This window comes from Halichoeres trimaculatus, unplaced genomic scaffold (genome assembly GCF_033239565.1).
Source record: "Halichoeres trimaculatus isolate MK-OKI-2021-1 unplaced genomic scaffold, fHalTri1.1 fHalTri1_scaffold_4, whole genome shotgun sequence".
Lineage (NCBI taxonomy): Eukaryota > Metazoa > Chordata > Actinopteri > Labriformes > Labridae > Halichoeres > Halichoeres trimaculatus.
The window spans coordinates 20,165,688-20,184,280 of record NW_027437182.1 but is presented as its reverse complement, the minus strand read 5'-3'; the positions used below and the strand labels follow the sequence as shown (position 1 = coordinate 20,184,280).

General features: G+C 42.0%; 2 protein-coding genes across 4 annotated transcripts in view; one reads left to right on the top strand and one right to left on the bottom strand.

The window, feature by feature from the left end:
* palld (palladin, cytoskeletal associated protein) overlaps positions 1–9,232 on the top strand; it is a 93,027-nt gene extending 83,795 nt beyond the window's left edge. For both annotated transcript variants that reach the window (XM_074667627.1, XM_074667626.1), the window contains 7 exons: positions 766–915; positions 1,270–1,358; positions 2,346–2,478; positions 4,333–4,540; positions 4,627–4,792; positions 4,901–5,034; positions 6,035–9,232. In XM_074667627.1, the coding sequence (XP_074523728.1) occupies positions 766–915; positions 1,270–1,358; positions 2,346–2,478; positions 4,333–4,540; positions 4,627–4,792; positions 4,901–5,034; positions 6,035–6,192 (1,038 nt within the window). In that variant the 3' untranslated portion in view covers positions 6,193–9,232. The remainder of the gene's footprint in view (positions 1–765; positions 916–1,269; positions 1,359–2,345; positions 2,479–4,332; positions 4,541–4,626; positions 4,793–4,900; positions 5,035–6,034) is intronic.
* On the bottom strand, positions 9,201–15,773 carry cbr4 (carbonyl reductase 4). Of its 2 annotated transcripts, none has more exons than XM_074667629.1 (6): positions 15,634–15,773; positions 14,534–14,691; positions 14,049–14,169; positions 13,828–13,964; positions 12,495–12,629; positions 9,201–12,395 (listed from the first exon to the last, which is right to left on the bottom strand). In XM_074667629.1, exons 2-6 carry the CDS (start codon positions 14,676–14,678, stop codon positions 12,217–12,219), a joined length of 717 nt encoding a protein of 238 aa, XP_074523730.1. In that variant the 5' UTR covers positions 14,679–14,691; positions 15,634–15,773; the 3' UTR covers positions 9,201–12,216. The 2 variants fall into 2 exon arrangements, with proteins under 2 accessions (XP_074523730.1, XP_074523729.1); XM_074667628.1 differs by having other exon boundaries at positions 15,647–15,772.
* Positions 15,774–18,593: the final 2,820 nt, after the last annotated feature.

Here is an 18,593-nt window from a genome sequence, read left to right as displayed (position 1 = left end):
AGAACGGCAGCTGTCAATCATCGTTACATAAAGCCTCGTTTTTAACCTTGTATAACTAATGGAAACGAAACTTTTTAGAAAAAAGAGGACTTGAATACAAGACAGCCAGATAATATCTCCAAATCACCTCAACAATCAGACGGGAGAAATATTTTTATGAGGTGTATTAATTTTTTAAAGTTTGACCACAGCCCATCTGGAATGGCTGGAAAGCTGTATTTTTAAACCTATACTGCAGCCAGTCACCAGGGGGAGCAGTTTTTGTGGAGACCTCACTTCAAGCCGAGCAAGCAGACGTTTATTTTTTTTTATACAGTCTATGGTCTATACTCTTTCTGACCAACTAAGCTCTGCTTGTGAAAGATGCCAGGTGCTCCCGGCCCAGCACAGCTCTAAATCGCTAGCCAGACTCTTCCTCTGTTGTGCCCAAATGGTGGAATGAGTTACCTAACTCTGTACCATCTGCAGAGTCCTTTTCTACTTTAAAAGATGTCTGAATACTCATTTGTTCAGGGAACACTTGGGCACTTAATCTGACCTTTCTCCTCTTTGTCCTCATGGGTAGTCAGAAGGTCTCAGACCCAACTCTTAGTGAATTTTGTTTGTTTGCGTTAACTAGGTTTCCCTACTGTCTAAATTCTTGCTTGTGTTGTATGTCACTTTGGACAAAGCGTCTGCTAAATTAAACTGTAGAACAGTGGATGAAAGCATTCAGTCTTTAAGTCGACTTGTCTGATTGATTTTATCCGATTTTTGCACTTCCAGGTTTATTGGTTCAAAGATGGCAAACAGATCTCCAAGAGGAGCGAGCACTACAGGATCAGCCGTGACGCCGATGGAACCTGCTCCCTGCACACCGCCGCAGCCTCGCTGGATGATGACGGCAACTACACCATCATGGCAGGCAACCCTGAGGTGAGCAGACGGACGCAGAGAGGAAGCTGGAAACCAGCTCCAGAAAAGTGTAGTAGAAGTCTGTGCACGACTCCAGAGAAAAAAAGAAACAAAGCGTGCACGTCTGACAAAGCCCATTTGCGAGAAATTATGAGTATCAAGATAACGCCTGCAGTCTAAAGAGGAAGAGGGCGTTGAATGAGACAGGAAATCACTAAAGCCCTTATGAGTGTTAAAAGTTCATGTGCTTCAGGCTCTCCAGCAGCTCTCCAGCTCCAACACTCACAGTTTATTTCCTCCTCGCCGTCTGACTGCTGCTCCGAGTGTCAACACCTCGTAAGCTGCTGCTCTTCATGTCTCTTCCTTCTCTCACAGGGCAGAGTGAGCTGCACCGGCAGGATGATGGTTCAAGCCGTGAACCAGCGCGGCCGGAGCCAGCGTTCAACACCTGGACACATGCGCAGGTGAGACCTCTCTGACTGACAGGAGGGGGAGAGGAAACGCAGAGTAAAGGTTTTGGTTTGTTTTAATTACAACCTGGAGCTGCAGGCTGGCGCGCACATGTTCAGCAAGCTGTTCACCATCTGCACAACTTCTGTACCCGCTCCCACAGATTTAACACTGGTGTAAAATGCTCCACAGAGCTGCTATTTACTCAAATATTTGCTGTGAGCTGAATCACAGTTTTTCCTTTGTTGTACGCTCTTTTCAATGAGAAAGCTCAGCACTAATGAGAGGGAACACCTGTTTGCGCCGTCCTGTTTTTCATCGCTCTAATCACCCTGTATATACAGCGTGCATTCACCCACAACCAAGATATGATAAAAACACATCACAGCCTCCTCTGAGAGCACACACATGAAACACCTGTAGTCTCTTATCTAGATGAACACTCCCTGAGCTCTGAGATGTTTTGGGTGAGACTGAGATAAAAATCAGTGTCCTCTACTCTCTTTATTCTCCTGCAGCGGTTGATGTGCAGGTAAAGGGGTTATGTCAGTGTGCTGAGGCAGTCACAGGAACACCTCTGGGTCCTGTTGAGGGTTTCAGAGATCATGGAGGGAGAGAAGTGCAAGGATTACGTGACAGGTGATGAGAAAAGAAAGGGTCATGAGTAAAAGAAACGGTGAGAGAGCAAAGAAATGAGAATTTATAGAGAGGAGCAAAGAAGTGAAAAGTTATAGAAGGATCTCCTTAAACGAAAGGTATGATACAGACTTTAATAATACTGAATAGTTTGACATCATTTCATATCTGATGGTATGATGTGATATATGTGGTATCATAACCTAGGGATCAAAGTTTCACATCATTTTGAAAAATTTTCTTTTTGACAAACTCAAGCGAAGCCAGTGCATTCAAACAACCTAACTGGAAATTGGAAAATATCCTTCAAAACATTTGAGGATTGAAATCCTAACCCCAAACAATAAATCTTTTCTCTCCATCAGGCCCAGATCCAGATCCAGAGACAGCGGCGATGAGAATGATAACATCCAGGAGCGTCACTTCCGCCCTCACTTCCTGCAGGCGCCCGGTGACCTCATCGTTCAGGAGGGCCGACTGTGCCGGATGGACTGCAAGGTAAAAACACACCTTAAGGCTCCTTAGTGTCCAGTCTGTGCAGTAGGCAAAGGTGAACAATGTCGAGTGAGAAAATGATCAAATTTGAGTTAAAACTCTCAGGAGAATAAAGCAGAGTGTCGTCAGCGTAAAGACACAGTTTTACTTTAAGGTTTGATCAAAAACAATCTAATAAGACGTTGATCAGGGAACATTTGGAAATCAGTGTTTCAAGTTATTTTGCATCTGATAAGTGCTCAAATTTGAGCTGTTCACAGTTTCGGAGCATTTAGAGAATTTTTAGGCAAAATGGACAGGGACACTCTAAACCAATAGATTGATGAAGGTTCAATACACAGAGGAACAAGCGTTGATTCACAATATTAAGAGGTAAGAGGTTTGGATTATACAGAAGAATTTGCAGAAAAATGTTCTTATCTCATTTAATCATATCCTAACTCACCTTGAGTAGAAATGTTTGCAGCATTTAGCAAGTTACAGCTACAAGAACAAACTTCCTTTAACAGGCAAAAACCTCAAGCAGAACCAGACTCATGTTGGACAGACATCTGCTGAGACCATGCTAGGGTTGGGAGAGGGTTAGAGAGATGCAGAAAGATAGAAGAAAAGAGACAAATAGTAGGAACAGCACATTCAGACTTCTGTATCTGCAAGAGTTTCTAATTAATTAATTAATTAAAAAGTGCAAAATTCCAGAAAGAGGCAGATATAATCAAAGGTGCTGCTGTAAGAATGAGGTTTTAAAGCAATGAGACTTACAATCGAGGGTATGAGGATGTGACACAGATAATCTGCAGGAGAATAAAGCAGAATGTCATCAGCATACAGATGCAGTCGTGCATTAAGAATATGAAAAAGTTTGCATGATATCAAACGCTCCCGTTCTGCACATGAACCCAGTTTCTGATCTTTATCCTCTGATAAAGGGGAAAGATGAAGAAATGGTTTGAGAATCAAACTAAGACATGACTGTAGAAAAAACTGCCAGCACCAAAGAGAATATGTTAATCATAGTTATAAAGAAAGCCATTTCAGATCTGCCCTTTAATTCAGTGTCTGAGCTGCTCTCTGGGAGGCTCCGTGTCTGCTCTGCCGCAGAAACATTTCCCTTTACACGCGATCCACTTTCTTCAGGGAATAAAAGAAATGTTTCATCACTTCCTCCCTCGTGTTGTGAACACTTAAAAGAGCACAGAGACGTCTGAGGTGTCGTCTTACGGGGATTAAGTGGGATCAAGTTTTTCTCCATTTATTCCCTCCCCCACCTCTCACCTTATTCCCGCTCTTTATCCTCTTCTCCGTCACCTTGTCTTGCCTCCAGCTTGTTGAAACTCTTTGAAAACTGGTACATGCAATAAACTAAAACAGACCCACAATTAACCAGCTATAAAAAGAACGTTTTTTATGCTGGTTGGGATTAAACCCAGTCTCCATTCCCTCAGAGGAGTTAATGCCAAAGATATTTAAAGCAAATATTTATTTCCAGATCGTTTGTGGTTCTTTGCAAACTTTCCACATCCCAACTCCTAAAAATGAACCACGCAGCTTCCAAAAATAGTTGACCCTGCATTTTTTGTGATAACAGTGAATATGGTTGTTGGTTTATCCACGGTGGCATGTTTTTCAGGTGAGCAGGGTGGAGCAGGTGTCGGGTTTCTCTGCTCAATGCAGTTTGTTCCCATGACAAAGCGTGCAGAAAAACTCAACACAGAGGGATTAACCAAACATCCCTGTTTTCATACTCCCAGTAGATACACACATGCAGCTGATTGCCTCATTCCCTCCAATGAAAACAAGCTCTAAATATAAGCATTCACACACTGAGCTCATTTTATCCGGCTCTGTGTTCTTTAGGTGAGCGGCCTGCCCACTCCTGACCTCATCTGGCAGCTGAATGGACAGATCATTCGCCCCGACTCCGCCCACAAGATGCTGGTGAGGGAAAATGGCGTGCACTCTCTGGTTATTGAGCCCGTGACCAGTCGTGACGCAGGTATTTACACCTGCATCGCCAGCAACCGAGCCGGGCAAAACTCCTTCAACCTGGAGCTGATTGTTGCAGGTACGCAGAAAGAAACGAACAGCTGAGCAGACGTGTTTGCACGATGTGGAGCGAGGTAACACCTCAGTAACAAACTGTCTCCACAGCCAAAGAGATGCACAAAGCCCCTTCATTCGTGGAGAAGCTGCAGAACACGAGTGTGGCTGAGGGTCATCCCGTGCGACTGGAGTGTCGGGTCACAGGAGTTCCTTACCCTCAGATCTTCTGGAAGAGAGAAAACGAATCTTTCACTCACAACACGGACAGAATCAGGTGAGTGAAACATTGAATGCAGAGAGGAGTGAACTTCTGATGAGTTGGGTGACAGCACAGATGGTAAATAACCATGCATCTCTAACTTGTGTCAATTTTCTTTCCCAGCATGCACCAGGACAACTGTGGCTACCTGTGTATGATCATCCAGCCAGCCATGAAAGAAGACGCTGGTTGGTACACGGTGTCAGCCAAGAATGACGCTGGCATCGTCTCCAGCACTGCACGCCTGGACGTCCACAGTAAGTTTTCAGTCACAATCTTTTTATTGACCTACAAACACGGTTAACAAAAAGTGCAATATGGATCAGTCAATGATTTTTTTATAGATGAGTTGTGTTTTTATGCGTTGCAGTCCTCAGTTTTCAGTTTTTACAAATTTTAAACCATTCACAGCCTGGGGGAGATAATGTGTGTGTATCAAAGTGAGCCAGAAGCAATTCTGGAGAGAGAGAGATGCTTGTCAGATAGTATGAAAAAAAAAACAGAACAAACAAACAGTTAGCTGAGACAAGAGAGTATCACAGGGGCTACTTTGCAATCTTAAACAGAAAATCATTCTTTCATGATGTAAATATTATTTATTGTATCGATCCATTTCTTCACTGTGGGAGGTTCAGGAAGAAACCAACGCCTTGTTATGGCTTTTTTACAAGCACAGCTTAAAATGACAAACAGGTACTTATCAGTAGGCCTAGCCTGAAGATCAACGCCGCCCAAGAACAATGTTGTAAAAGTCAATATTAAGCATACTTTGTTACGTCTTATAAAACTCTATCCAGAAGGGTCTTAACACTGGGCACTCCCAAAAGATATGTCAATGGTCTGCCGCCCCCCCCCCCCCCCCCCCCCCCCCCCCCCCCCATGGATATTTGTATTTATTTTACCTTTATTTTACCAGAAATAATCCCATTTGGATGTAAGATCTCTTTTACAAGGGAGTCCTGGCCAAGACAGCAGCATAAGAAAGTTTGAGATAATTTCAGTAGAACTAGATGGCAAACTATGAAAACTTTTGAAGTACTTCAGGAAATGATTCCTAATTTTAGAGTTTAAAGAAAAATCTATTTACATGGACAGAATTATCCTGAGCAGTGAAGTATTTCTGTTGTGTTTTTTGTACATTTTTAGTTTTTGGTTTTTTTTTTTACAATTTTACAGATTTTTTTCTTCCTTCCTGCACATGACTCATTGAACAAAGCATATGTTTTCAACCCTCCTCCTCCTCCTCTCCGTCCCCAGCTCAGTGGCAGCAGCCCAACCTCCCAAAGCCCAAAAAGGTGCGTCCCTCCACCAGCCGCTACGCCGCACTGACAGAGAGAGGCCTTGATGTGAAGGCGGCTTTCTTCCCTGACTCCACCCCGCTGCCCGGTGGCCTGGTGGAAAGTGACGACCTGTAAAGACGCAGCGTGAGGATTCGCGCAACATCACCCAACAAAATAAAATAAAACCTGACAGCTGCACCTCGCTCCAGCACACCGGAGACAAATATAACCTGTCCAGCTCAGAACTGAAGGGTGGGCAAAGCGGGCCGGTGCAGTCGTGGTTATCGCTTGTTTTATAGTCTGACACAACCCCTTATATAACGGATTCATCGAGTTTCTTCCACGAGCTTCATTTTATCAACTGGACCTGGAAAAAGATTGACGAGGAAAGACTGCTCAGAAAAATACAAACTCTCATGAGACTGTGTTGTCTTTTTAAGTGCCTTCATGTCTGTAAAGATTTCAAAAAAGCAGGTTTAAGAATAAAACATAGAGTTACTATGCATGTTTAAGTGGTGCCATTTGAAATACACAGAGTAAAACTGTATCTATACGTAGCACCTTGCTCCTTTACAGGAGACTGAATGACTCAGAGCGCGGTGGCTTTGACGAAGGAGATCACAAATGTGTTGTTACGTTGTGGGCTTGTGTAGCACTGTGCTGGTGTCTAAAGATTGTCAGGGGTTTGCTGGCAGAGGTTTGAAAAGGCCGGGCCTTACGTTAGGACGTTAGGATGTTGGGATGTTAGGAAAGGAAACAAGGTTTGTGAAGAGAAATGATTGAAGGGGGAAGCAGAAAGGGGACGTGAGGTATTTTTAAACCCTACTTTTAAATATCATGGTGTCACAAAGGAAAGTGGATTCCTTAAATTTGAGCAAAATTTTGTTGTTAAACTCAAAGACACACTCATAAAAAAATACTGATGAAGCTGATCGTGTGTTGCTGGGTGAAAATGCTGTTTTTGTGAATGAAGTCTGGTGGCTTTGAGGAGAGTGATGTAACAGCTGTTTTCTGTTAGAAAAGGAGCCCGTTATTCTTTAACAAGGAGGTCGATCTCTGCAGGGATTGTTTCTGTAATGTTGTCGGACTTTAAATAAAACAATCTGAGTGTGTCAGCGGCAAAAACGAGACATTTTAGTGGGCGTAGATTTCCCCCCAGCATTGCTTTGCGGCGTCACAGCTTGTTTCAAAGCTGCTGGCTGGAGCAGAGCCACAACTTGTCATACCTGTAGGTAGTTGAGGCCATGTCCACGTAGCCGGGTATTTAGGAAAACGCATATATTTTTATGCTTTTACGCCGGTCGTCCACACGAAGCCGCTGTTTTACGTCACCAAAAACGATGTTTTCTAAAAACTCCGGCCAAAGTAAAGATTTTGGAAAACACCAGTTTCATGGTTTCATGTAGACGCCGGTAAACGGAGTTTTCAGTTCTCGAGCGTCACAGCTGAATGACGGGGGCTCATTCTGGTTGGCTGACACCGGTTTTACGTCTGAAAAATACGTAAGGGATAATGCCCGACGACGGTTGCTTCTGCGAAGTCCATTAATGTCTGATAATGGACACCTCGGAGGGCATTATCCTGCTTATACCATGGTCACTTATGAAAGAAATACATATTTAATCAATTATTAACACGTTAATGTTGTTTTTATACCATTAAAATAATTCCTTTTAAACAAGAAGCGGCTGAGCGGACTATTTAATGTCGTTCGTTGTGACACGTTGCTAAGGTAACGTCCTCTGGCCACAGAACCTGCAGCTCGGTCCAACTACCCCTGACTGCAGCCTGCAGAACGAGGCGTGCCTCAACGTGAGCGGGGTTAAACGCGTCTGCATGCCTCAACGTGGGCGGGGTGCGCTCTACCCACTGTGAGGCATGTCTTCTTCACATTTTAGTTTCCACGCTCTTCTCTTCTTCTTCTCGCTCGGTCGGCCGTAGTTGTTAGGCGATGATTGCCTGATCTTACGTGAAAAAAGTGTGATTTCAGAGGGCAAGTGCACCTCTTATCGTATGTGTATCCAGAGAATGATGCGATTTTTTTCAAAGAATCAAAGTCATCATCTCCTTATTTTTTTTCATATTCTTTTCTCTTCTCTTCTCTCCTTCTGCATCCGTCTTCAAAATGATCGAATTCACCAAACAGGTTGAAGGAAACCGTGAAATAGTTCCTTTGTCTTCTGTCTATTAGCTAGGCAATGTTACGTTTCCGTTGCCACGGTTACTAACTACTGTTTGATCCAGCGCAGTAATTTCGAACCATCGGGCTATTTGACCCGAACTTCTTTTCTAGGTGTCCATTACTGTTTTATACAGTCTATGATCCATTATCGTCTTTTAACGGACACCCTGCAGCCACTCAGAATCGAGTATTCACCCAGACCATGGTATAAAGCCCACTATGGGTTTGGATTTACCCGCTGCGTATGGACGGAAGTATTTTTAAAACCGAATGAGGGGGGGCATTCGTTTTTGAAAGTACCCGGCTACGTGTGGACATGGCCTAAGACACTTATTTGAAAAACGGTTTTGGTTTCCAAAAACAAATTTCTCCCTTTAAAGCTGGTCAGATGAAACGGACACAAAAACGTATAGTGACAAAGAGAAGCAGGTTTCAGTGATGTGAGAGACAGCCACGGCGGTGAAGACGACAGCTCGATAACTTTGGTGACTTTGGGTCGTTTTTGCAGTTTTCTTCTTTAACGGTTTATTTTTCGGAGTGTGAGTTGAGACGTTCTCGCTGAGGTTTCAGTGTTTTTGTCACACACACGTCCACAGATTGTCCGCTTTGTTTTTGTATGAAAGCCAAGACTCTACCTGCAATCTGGGCATAAATCATATCAGCAGCCTTCTGTCCACAGATGAAAGACTCATTTCTGTTTTAGGAGGTTTTATAAATATATCCACATCAGCCTTAACTCACCTGTAGGTTTAACCCATACACTGTTTTCTTTGCATGTTATTTTCAGACACTTGTACAGTGCCAAACAGGATGTATAAAACACAACTATACTCTCTTTCAGCTGGTGAAGAGTTAACAAAAGGTATTTATATCTTCTATTTTCATGACCTCTGTAATACTCGACAAAACGGACGACTTTCCTGTCTGGCTTCAGCCGACAGTTTCTGTGTTTGCACATTTCTATGCCAATCAATGCCTGTATATGGATTGTTCTCCTGATATTATTTTAGGTTATGAAAGTTAATAAAACTCTTCAGAGAAAGCGTGAGGTGTTTTTACAGACCGGCAGACTCCTCCTAAAACAATGAGATGATGCCAAAAATCACAACATCAGCTTCTCTAGGATTATTAATCAAAGGACAGTCTCACTGCTTCCTGTCCTCAGAATGAAACACAGAGGATGTAAAAGCACATGAACACAAAGAGAAGGTAAAGTGTCTTCTTCTCTTGAGTATCTTTGAATGAAAGGAACACAAAAAAAACAGCCTTTCCAATCTCCGATCAGTGACAGTCACCTCTGACCCCGTCCGTCCACGCCGCAGGTCCTGAGCTGTAACACGACACTCAAAACATTCCCCGAGCTAAAAATACCCCCCACCTCCACCACCACTCCTAATTTCCTCCAGGTGTAGCACAGCATGCTGGCCCCACGACAGGCCCCTCCAGAGGTGGGCTCAGGGGGCCGCTGGTGGAGGGGGAAATGTGCCGTCAGTGAGAGGGGGTCTCCCAGGGGAGGAGGGAGGGGAAAAAACACGCTCGGCGCTTTACAGTCATGGAAAAAGACCAACTGATCAAATTTAGGGGCTGGGGATACAGAGGTCCGGACTGGGCCAGACACTCTGGAGTCAGCAGTGTTAGTCATGACCGAGTGTCAAACACACACACACACACACACACACACACACACACACACACACACACACACACACACACACACACACACACACAAACATCAGGGCTGGACTGCTGTGGTGGGACGCAGTGACTCAGCAGAATGACAAACAGACTCAGGACGGAGATGCTCTGAAAGATAGTTTGAGAGTTTGTTCTCTCTTTCTATGTTTTGCGTTGAGATTTTAACAAGAAAACAGCTGATATCAAATATGACACACAATCTCACACCAGGCCGCGGGTGAACCATGAGGCCTCTCCGGAGAGGAATTTCTCTATTTTGGGAACAAGAAAAGTCATGACCTCGAAATTTCTGAAATTATTTTGTAATTTGGAACTGAAAACTTGGAGGGAACATCCACTACACTAAAAGTTCTTGTCCTTGCCTCAGATTGAGTTATACTGTTCCTCCAGGCTTCAGAGAATATTACAGAAAACAATAACCAGCAAACAGAGGGTACTGTTGACATAACACAACTTTCATTAAACCACCAAAATACCGCAACAAAAATGGGAGTTGCCAGTCTACCACTGCCCAGATTGTATTTGGTGTTTTTAGTAGTAATTTTGGATAAAGGGTCAGCAACTGTCTGGATCCTAGAGATAAAGTTATCAGTGGAGTCTCTGCTGACTTTTACAAAAGTTTCTTCATCCTGAAGAAAAATGTGAGATGCTTCTTTCAGTGCTACTAGACACCTTTGGTAACAGTCAAGGCACAAGAAACTTAAGTGAAGTACTTTGCCAAACACATTTGAACATCACAAATGAGCTGCAGACTCTTACAGTGTTGGCGTAACAACACAGGGCAGTTCAAACTTTTGTAACCTGGTGGTCATTTAAACTCCAAAATACACACTGGTCTAAAACACTGGACAGTGCCTCTAAATGTAAGTCTCTTCTGATTGGTTAGGGGCCTCTCTCATTCAAATGTCGGCTGAAGCCTCTTTATCATATACATTTTCGTGACTTTAAGCTGTTGTCAGGTGCTTTTGGTGACCCCTGTAAACAAAGTGATGGGTATCACCTCTTTCCTGATCATGTCCTGTACCTGCAACGTTTTTGCTGACACACGGTCCATCCTCCTCTTTAACTGTCAAATAGATCAGCGCTCCCCAACCTTATTGCACCACGGACTAATGGTTTAATGCCGGATAATATTTTTATGGACCGACTGTTCTTCTGTCTCCTCACTAGCTTCTGTAAAAAAATTCAGACATGTATCAAGAATGAGTCTTAAATGGGTATGACCATGGACTGTAAAAAAATTGGACGTCAGCTTGCTCGGATCAAAGTGAGGTCTCCACAAAAACTGCTCCCCCTAGTGGCTGGCTGCAGTATAGGTTAAAAAATCTGGCTCTCCAGTCATTCCAGATGGGCTGTAGTCAAACTTAAAAAAATTAATACACCTCGTAGAAATGTTTCTCACGTCCGATTGTTGTGGTGATCTGAAGATATTATTTGGTTGTCTTGTATTCAAGACCTCTTTTTACTGAAAAGTTTTGTTTTCATTAGTTGTACGAGGTTAAAAACGAGGCTTTACGTAAGGTTTAACGATGATTGACAGCTTACGTTCTCGTGTATTTTTTTCGGGGATTGTAAAATATGTTGGGAGGTAGAGTCAGGAAGTGATTAGATTCTCAAAAGAAAAAAAATATATATTATTTTTGTCACCCAGCTCCACTCAGATTCTCCCAGAATCCTCATCGCCTCTACTGCACAGACTCTGGCTGCAATTGCTACAATGGTGGCGCCTTTGACGGGGGCATTTGGCTTCAAAACCATACAATGATAAATGGCGGAGCCACGCTGTCCACTCTATATACAGTTTATGGGTATGACAGAGAGAATCCTGTCATTTTTCAAAATAAAACATCTTCCAGAATCAGATAATAAATCAAACTGAAATAATGTATGTTGATTATTTTTTTATGTGCGGCCCAGTACCAATTGACCCACAGATCGGTACTGGTCTGCAGCCCAGGGGTTGGGAACCACTGAAGTAGATCACTCATTGTACAGTCTGCTTCAGCAAAAAACAAAAACATTTGATCTTCATCGTGATGTCAGTTTTCCTGTTTCTCCAGGTGTGAAAAAGACTTGAAGGTAAAGTCAGTCTTGTGCTGATGACCTTGTTTGCTTTTGTGGGTCTTCCTCATGTGTTTCAGTCTGTTTCATAATAAGAACTCATCACAGCAGCTTTAATCGAGACACATAAAGGTCCAGAAAAGGTAGAGCAAGGCTTCAGCAGCCGCACTGTGCTCAGTTGTTTTAAGTGTTGAGATAAGCCCAGAGGAAAGCCTCAGTCCCTACATGGCCAGCTGCAGTCCTCCGTCCACCACCAGCACCTGTCCTGTGACGTAGGAAGACTCCAAAAGGAAGAGGACAGCCTGAGCGACCTCATCTGGCTCGCCATATCTTCCCAAAGGGATTGAGCGTACTCTGTCCTCCTCCTTCAGCCCCAAGGTCATATCAGTGCGGATGAAACCTGGAGGCCACAGAGGGCAGAGATGTGAAAGGAACATAAATACAAGAGCATGCCTGAGAGGAGAGGCGACAGAGGAACAAGAGGGAAGTCAACACATACCTGGAGCCAGCAGGTTCACTCTGATGTTACGTGAAGCGACTTCTTTAGCCAGAGAGCGTGTGAAGCCCTCTAAACCAGCTTTAGTGGCACTGTACACACACTGACCGGCGTTCCCTCTCAGGCCAACGACAGAGCCTACAAACACCAGAAACACATCAACTCAAACTACTCAGACTATTAAACACTGTCAGGATGGAGCTGCTTAAAACAAACAGCTTAAAGATAACTTCAGACATCAAACCTGATTTATACAAACACTGATCTATTTAACAGCACGATAGAGTCAAAAAATGAATCAGCAACTGGTGTTCACTTCTTCTGTCATATTAATAAAATCTGCAACTGAGACATAAATATCATGTCTGAGAAATAAAGCACCTTATCCTTTCCTTCTTTACATTGGTTATTTCTTATATGGTTAGCTTAAAACTAGCAACTTTCCATTTCTAACAGCCCTATACAGTCTGATAATCACTGTTAATGACTTAACAAAGACTTTGGATGAATTACTCTAAACTCTTTGACTTCTTTTTATGAAACTTCTAGTTTTTTTTTTTTTTTAGCTTTTTTTCCAGACACAACTGGACTCAGATCCTGCAAACCTGGCAGCTTCCCAGGACGCAACACAAAAAGGTGATTCAAACTGTCACTCTGAACCTCAAAACTTTTAAAATGTGTATCAACAAGACACAGTCATGACATATATGCTGTAAACTTGGTGGAAAATATGCAATTGTGACACACACTCTCAGAACCCAAGTGGCTTTGAAGAAAGGGAATGTTGATGTACACTGCCATCTAGTGGCCAAACTGGCACATTCCATATAGCACAGAGGAAGCTGACTTAAAAAACCCATTTGAAATCTCCTCCAGGGTTTTTAACATCGACCAGAGACTGAATTGGATAAAAATGAAGAATGAGACTTAATATTGTGAAATCGCACACTGCCTGAAATAAGATGCACAGTGGGTAATCAAATGTGTTGATCTCTACTATCTATATCACAGTGTTCACACATAGTAACCTGACAAAAACAAAAAGGAAAACTCATCAATGTTATTTTTTGTGACTTTTAACCTGTAAATAAAACAAAAAAAACCTTAGATATTAAAGAAATTCAAGCAAAAGTCATAAAAACTAAATGTAGACTCTAACAGAAATCTCTATTACAAGCTTGCTGTGTTTGCATTTGGTTTTTAAGTTTCAACATTCAATGAGTACTGCTTTAATATATCAGCATTTGTTTGTATTTCATGGGAAACTGGGGGATAATGTCCTCCCTGTCACCATTTTTGCAATCAATAAAGTTTGTTAGTCTGTCAGTTTTCATACCTATATTAACAACAGCAGCTCCCTGAGTGTGCAGCATGCTCCGCAGCGCCGCCCTGCAGGTCAGCATGGGGCCCAGCAGGTTGGTGTGCAGCAGAGCCAGCATGTCCTCTGGCCTGGTCCTCAGTAACAGAGCATCCCTGATTAAACATAAACAAACCCGTGAGGTGGTATGGTTCAGGTCAGCCTAACCATTCAGTCCTGCAGGATAACATGATGCTCACCTGTTGATGCCGGCTGCATTCACAAGATAAGAGATATTACCACAGGACTTCTGGATCGTCTCAAAGGCTTTCTGCACCTCCTGTTCTTTGGACACGTCACAGCTCAGAGCCATGTGGTCTGCTGAAGAGAGGAAACAAAAACCACCTAAAGATTTATTTCTGTAATAGCATGTGGAGGTTTTGTAGGTCAGCATCAGGGCTACAAGACTTTAAGAGCAAGAGAGCCACGGAGCAATACTTGAGGTTTGAAGATCACACAAAATGTTTTGTCAGGTAATAGTTACCAAAAAAAGCTCCCATACTTATCGTATAGTTGCTAAAACATTTGTAGGTCAAAAATAGGCATCAGTATTTTTTATAGACTATCATATCCTTACAAGAGGCTTTAGTAAAGAGAAGGGTTGCTGTGATCCAGCAGTGTCTGTGTAGTCTTTAGCTGGAAAAAGAGAGAAAGAGAAATTGGCAGAAACCTGGTAATCCTTTACCTCCATGTAGTGATTTCACAGTGGCCCTGGCAGCTTCTTCGTTCCTGGAAACAACAGCCACCCTACAGCCTCTCTCTGCCAGCAGGCGGGATACAGCCCTCCCAATGCCCCTGGAGCCCCCACACACCACTGCCAGACGGGACATGACCTACTCCTCACTGCAGGGAAGCATAGCAACATGTTAGCGAAGGACTGTACCATGAAAGAGAAGCAAATGTGTCAAATAGAGCTGGTTGTAGCTTATATTAAATAGGATGAGCAGCTTTCTTTGTCAGTAATGACTAAACTGAAGAGTGTCAGGGTGTTGAAATGCTGTTTGGATAAAAAGTCAACTGGGAGATTTCACTTTAGATAATGGAGATATTTATATAAGAGCATTTTTTCCACCACATAGCAGCACGTTGCTGACTGCAGGGCCATTGAAGTCACATCTCTTCATGCACTGTGCATGATGCCCAGAGCACAAGATCATTGAAGGCACCACCTGAGGACTACATGTAGTCAAGTCAATTTTAATAAAATGGTTGTGATTATTTCCAAATATCACAACCTTAACTTCCCACAGCAGGTTTCTGAAAAGTTACATTTTCTGCCCCCTGACAAATAACTGACAAATACAAACGTTAGCATTTACGAACTGACTTCATATAAATAAATGGGCAATGGCATGTGAAATAGGCAGTGAAGAATGCCTTTAAAAAATGACGGAGAAGTGTAAAGAGCATCCTTTTGCAACCCTTAAAGGCCACCATTGCTGATATGACGGTATCATTTTATGAATATGCAATAATTATTTTTATTATTACTAGTAGTAGTAGCAGTAGAAATAGTAGCAGTAGTAACAGAAATAGTAGTAGTAGTAGAATAAAAACTACCTAATAAAAGACGACAGGATTTAGTAGCTTAGATTTTTTAATTAGTGCGTAATGATAACGAACTGTCTTAGTTATTTGAAGCAGCTGTTTATGTTGAAGGGTCATTTTCTACCTGGTTTATTCTTCGTCTGACACTGAGATAACAACAGTCCTACAATAAGCTAACGTTAGCCGCAGCTTACCTCCTTTCCGACCCTAAATAATAAGAAATAATATAAGCCAGACCTGGTTTCTTCACCTGTGAAGAAGTTTATTCAACATTCAGAATATCAGAGTTGCTGCAGCTCGTGGACGCCGCCATGTTTGTTTTTCCACCGTTGTTGCGTTGCTCCTCTACGGCCGATAGATGGCGCAGTGAGCACACAGCAGCACAGACAGACGGCGCACATGTAACTCCAGCAACATGTAGCCTACATGTACGTGGCATTGCCAAAATGTCAGTTTCATCCATTGACGTTTTAACTGTTCTCTTTAATAAACGTGGTCTTCTTTAAAGGACTGAAATATTTGGTTTGCAAGGGGAAAAAATTAAATAACCAAAGTACATATCAGCATGTCAAGAGTGACCACTAACAATACAAACAAAAAGAAAAAAAGACATTTCCCACATTTAAGTTACCAATAGGCTAATGGAGTCAAACTCTCAGGCTGTTTATTACTGACCCTTTGGATATGCATGCTATCTGATACATGATTAAAAGGTCACAGGTGGCATTATACAACATGATTGATGTCTGCAGTAACTTTATTATACCTCATTAACATTCCTTGACTGCTTTTATATAAGGACACGAACATGAACTGTGTTATTATTATACAGCTCATATTTTCCAGGATTAATAGGTTCTCTTTGAGTTAAGAAGATTAATTATTTGTCCTGACCGGAGTGTCCTATCCTGCGTGCTGTAATAGCTCACTGATTGTTAATTGCAGCCGTCTCTGCTCCTGTTTGCTTCATGCATCACTGTTCCTGATGGAAACATATTTCTCATGCAGCTGAACTGTCACTGGTGTGAAACAGTGAGTAATGTTGATGTGAATGTGTGGCCTCGGCCTGCACCTGGACGGTCCATCACGCTGTGACATTCTGCAGGATTGATTCTCTGACGTTCAATCACATTCCCAACCTGTGACACTGAAGCTGACAGAATGAATCATACACATGCTGCAGCAGAGAAAAACACCACCAACACTAACTGTTTTATTTGCATGAATTATTCAATATGAGTGTTAATGACTAAACTTTGTCATTGTGTGTGTCGGAGACAGGGACGGAGCTTCATTTGTATTCAGATCAGCTCCATGAACAACGAGGCATTATTATCCTCTTTCACACCTTTGTGATTTCATGATTCTTGTCAACAAAACTGTGTTTTGCTGTCTCATCCACAAACACACAAATGCATGCATAGGCACACACACATAACAGCCCTGTGACTAGAAATGCACGTACAGAATTAGACACACAATATAAACCCTTTTTATCACTTCAGTATCCTGAGATAACTCTGATATTTATGACCTGCTGAGCTGAGCACAAACCAAACAGAGTGAGCTTCAGTTCAGACTGCAGGACTCTAACCTTTAAGATTTCTGTTCTGGGATTTTCTGAAGAAATTTTAGGGGATATGCCTGAGAGCAGGTTCCAGCTCATCATATTACTCATGACTACTGTTTATTTTTTAAAGTATTTCTTATGTAAGGCGTCATTGTGTTGTTCAAAAGAGAAACTGTGTAAGGTATTGAAAGAACGTCAAGGGTTTTAAACTGTAGAATAACCTTTAAAAAGTAAAATAAATAAACAAAATTAAATTTAAAAAACTTGGTGATCAATTAGTGAATAAAGTGTGGAAATATAAGAGGTATAATTAAGAAAAAAGATTTGAGACGATAAGTAATGACATTTTTTGGTTTATACGTGATTGCCTCCTGTAAATATTTATGGATATTGGAAATGATTAAATGTTTATTTGGTTGACTAACATTTAGCTGCAAAAAAGGTTAAAAAGTAATTGTATAATCAGTTTATGTGTGTAAAAAAAAGGACATAGAATGGATCTAAAATATTGGAAATCAACTTTAAGGAAAATACACTTTAGGATCAGAAAAGATTATATACTGTACATAGAAAGGTCTGGTATGTAGTGAATAAAATGTTTGTTTCTGTTTTATTTTTTATTTCTTGTCTTTGTTTTAAGGATTTTTAGTTTGTAATAAAAAGGACTTTGTTTAGTAATGATGTCTCTGTATGACCTGCAAAAGCAACAAAAGGCCATAACAACAACAGCAGTGTCAATTTTTATGAAGTTATTTTTAATGTCCGAAACCACTGGTGAGGGGAGGAGTCACATTGAGCTGATACAGCTTATATTTACATGTTCCTCAGCGCAGATTCTTAATTATCTTGGCATAAGAGTCAAAACATATGTGTGAAAGCAGCAATGGCTGCTCTGCCCATAGGGGGCGCCAAGAACAGAACAAACATAAAGTTCCTTACCTGAGCTTTAAACTACACTTTAAAAAAATGTACTTCTGTCCGTTTCTGGTTATCAGTTGAGGAATTTCACATCATAAGAACAAGTTCAACCTGAACCCATTGAAGGAATCCAAATGTCTGACCTATTATCTGTTATCTGATTGAGTACACAGCTCCAGGAGAACTTGACCTTTCATTGAGTGACATGAACCAGCGGGCACGCTCAAAGCATCCAACATCACTGAGAAATCTCTGACCTTCTCTGAACAACCTTTGCAACCAATATTACTGCCTCTTATCTACACACACGTTGTAGATTTAAGATGCACTTACATGCATCTGCTTTCACTGTCTGCTATAAACAGATGGAAACAAACTGGATGATCATAATTTATGAAGAAAATGTGTCATTTCACAGATAAAGACGGGCTGTGAAATATCTTTTTGTCTCTGCTCAGTGTAGTCTGATGATCAGACATTGGAATAACTTCTCTCCATGGTAGCCCATCCTCCACAGGGACCCGTGTGCAGCACAATGACCTCTCTGGGTGCTTGTCAGTTCCTGTCAGTGTTCCCCGGCTGAACACGCTGGGAAGACTCACCTCTCGTTACAACACGCAGCTCTGCTGCAAGTCACCGGGGGAGCTCCTGTACAGGAAGGACCATTTATCAACACATGTAGCGAGATTTTCTCCAAACATATTTAATG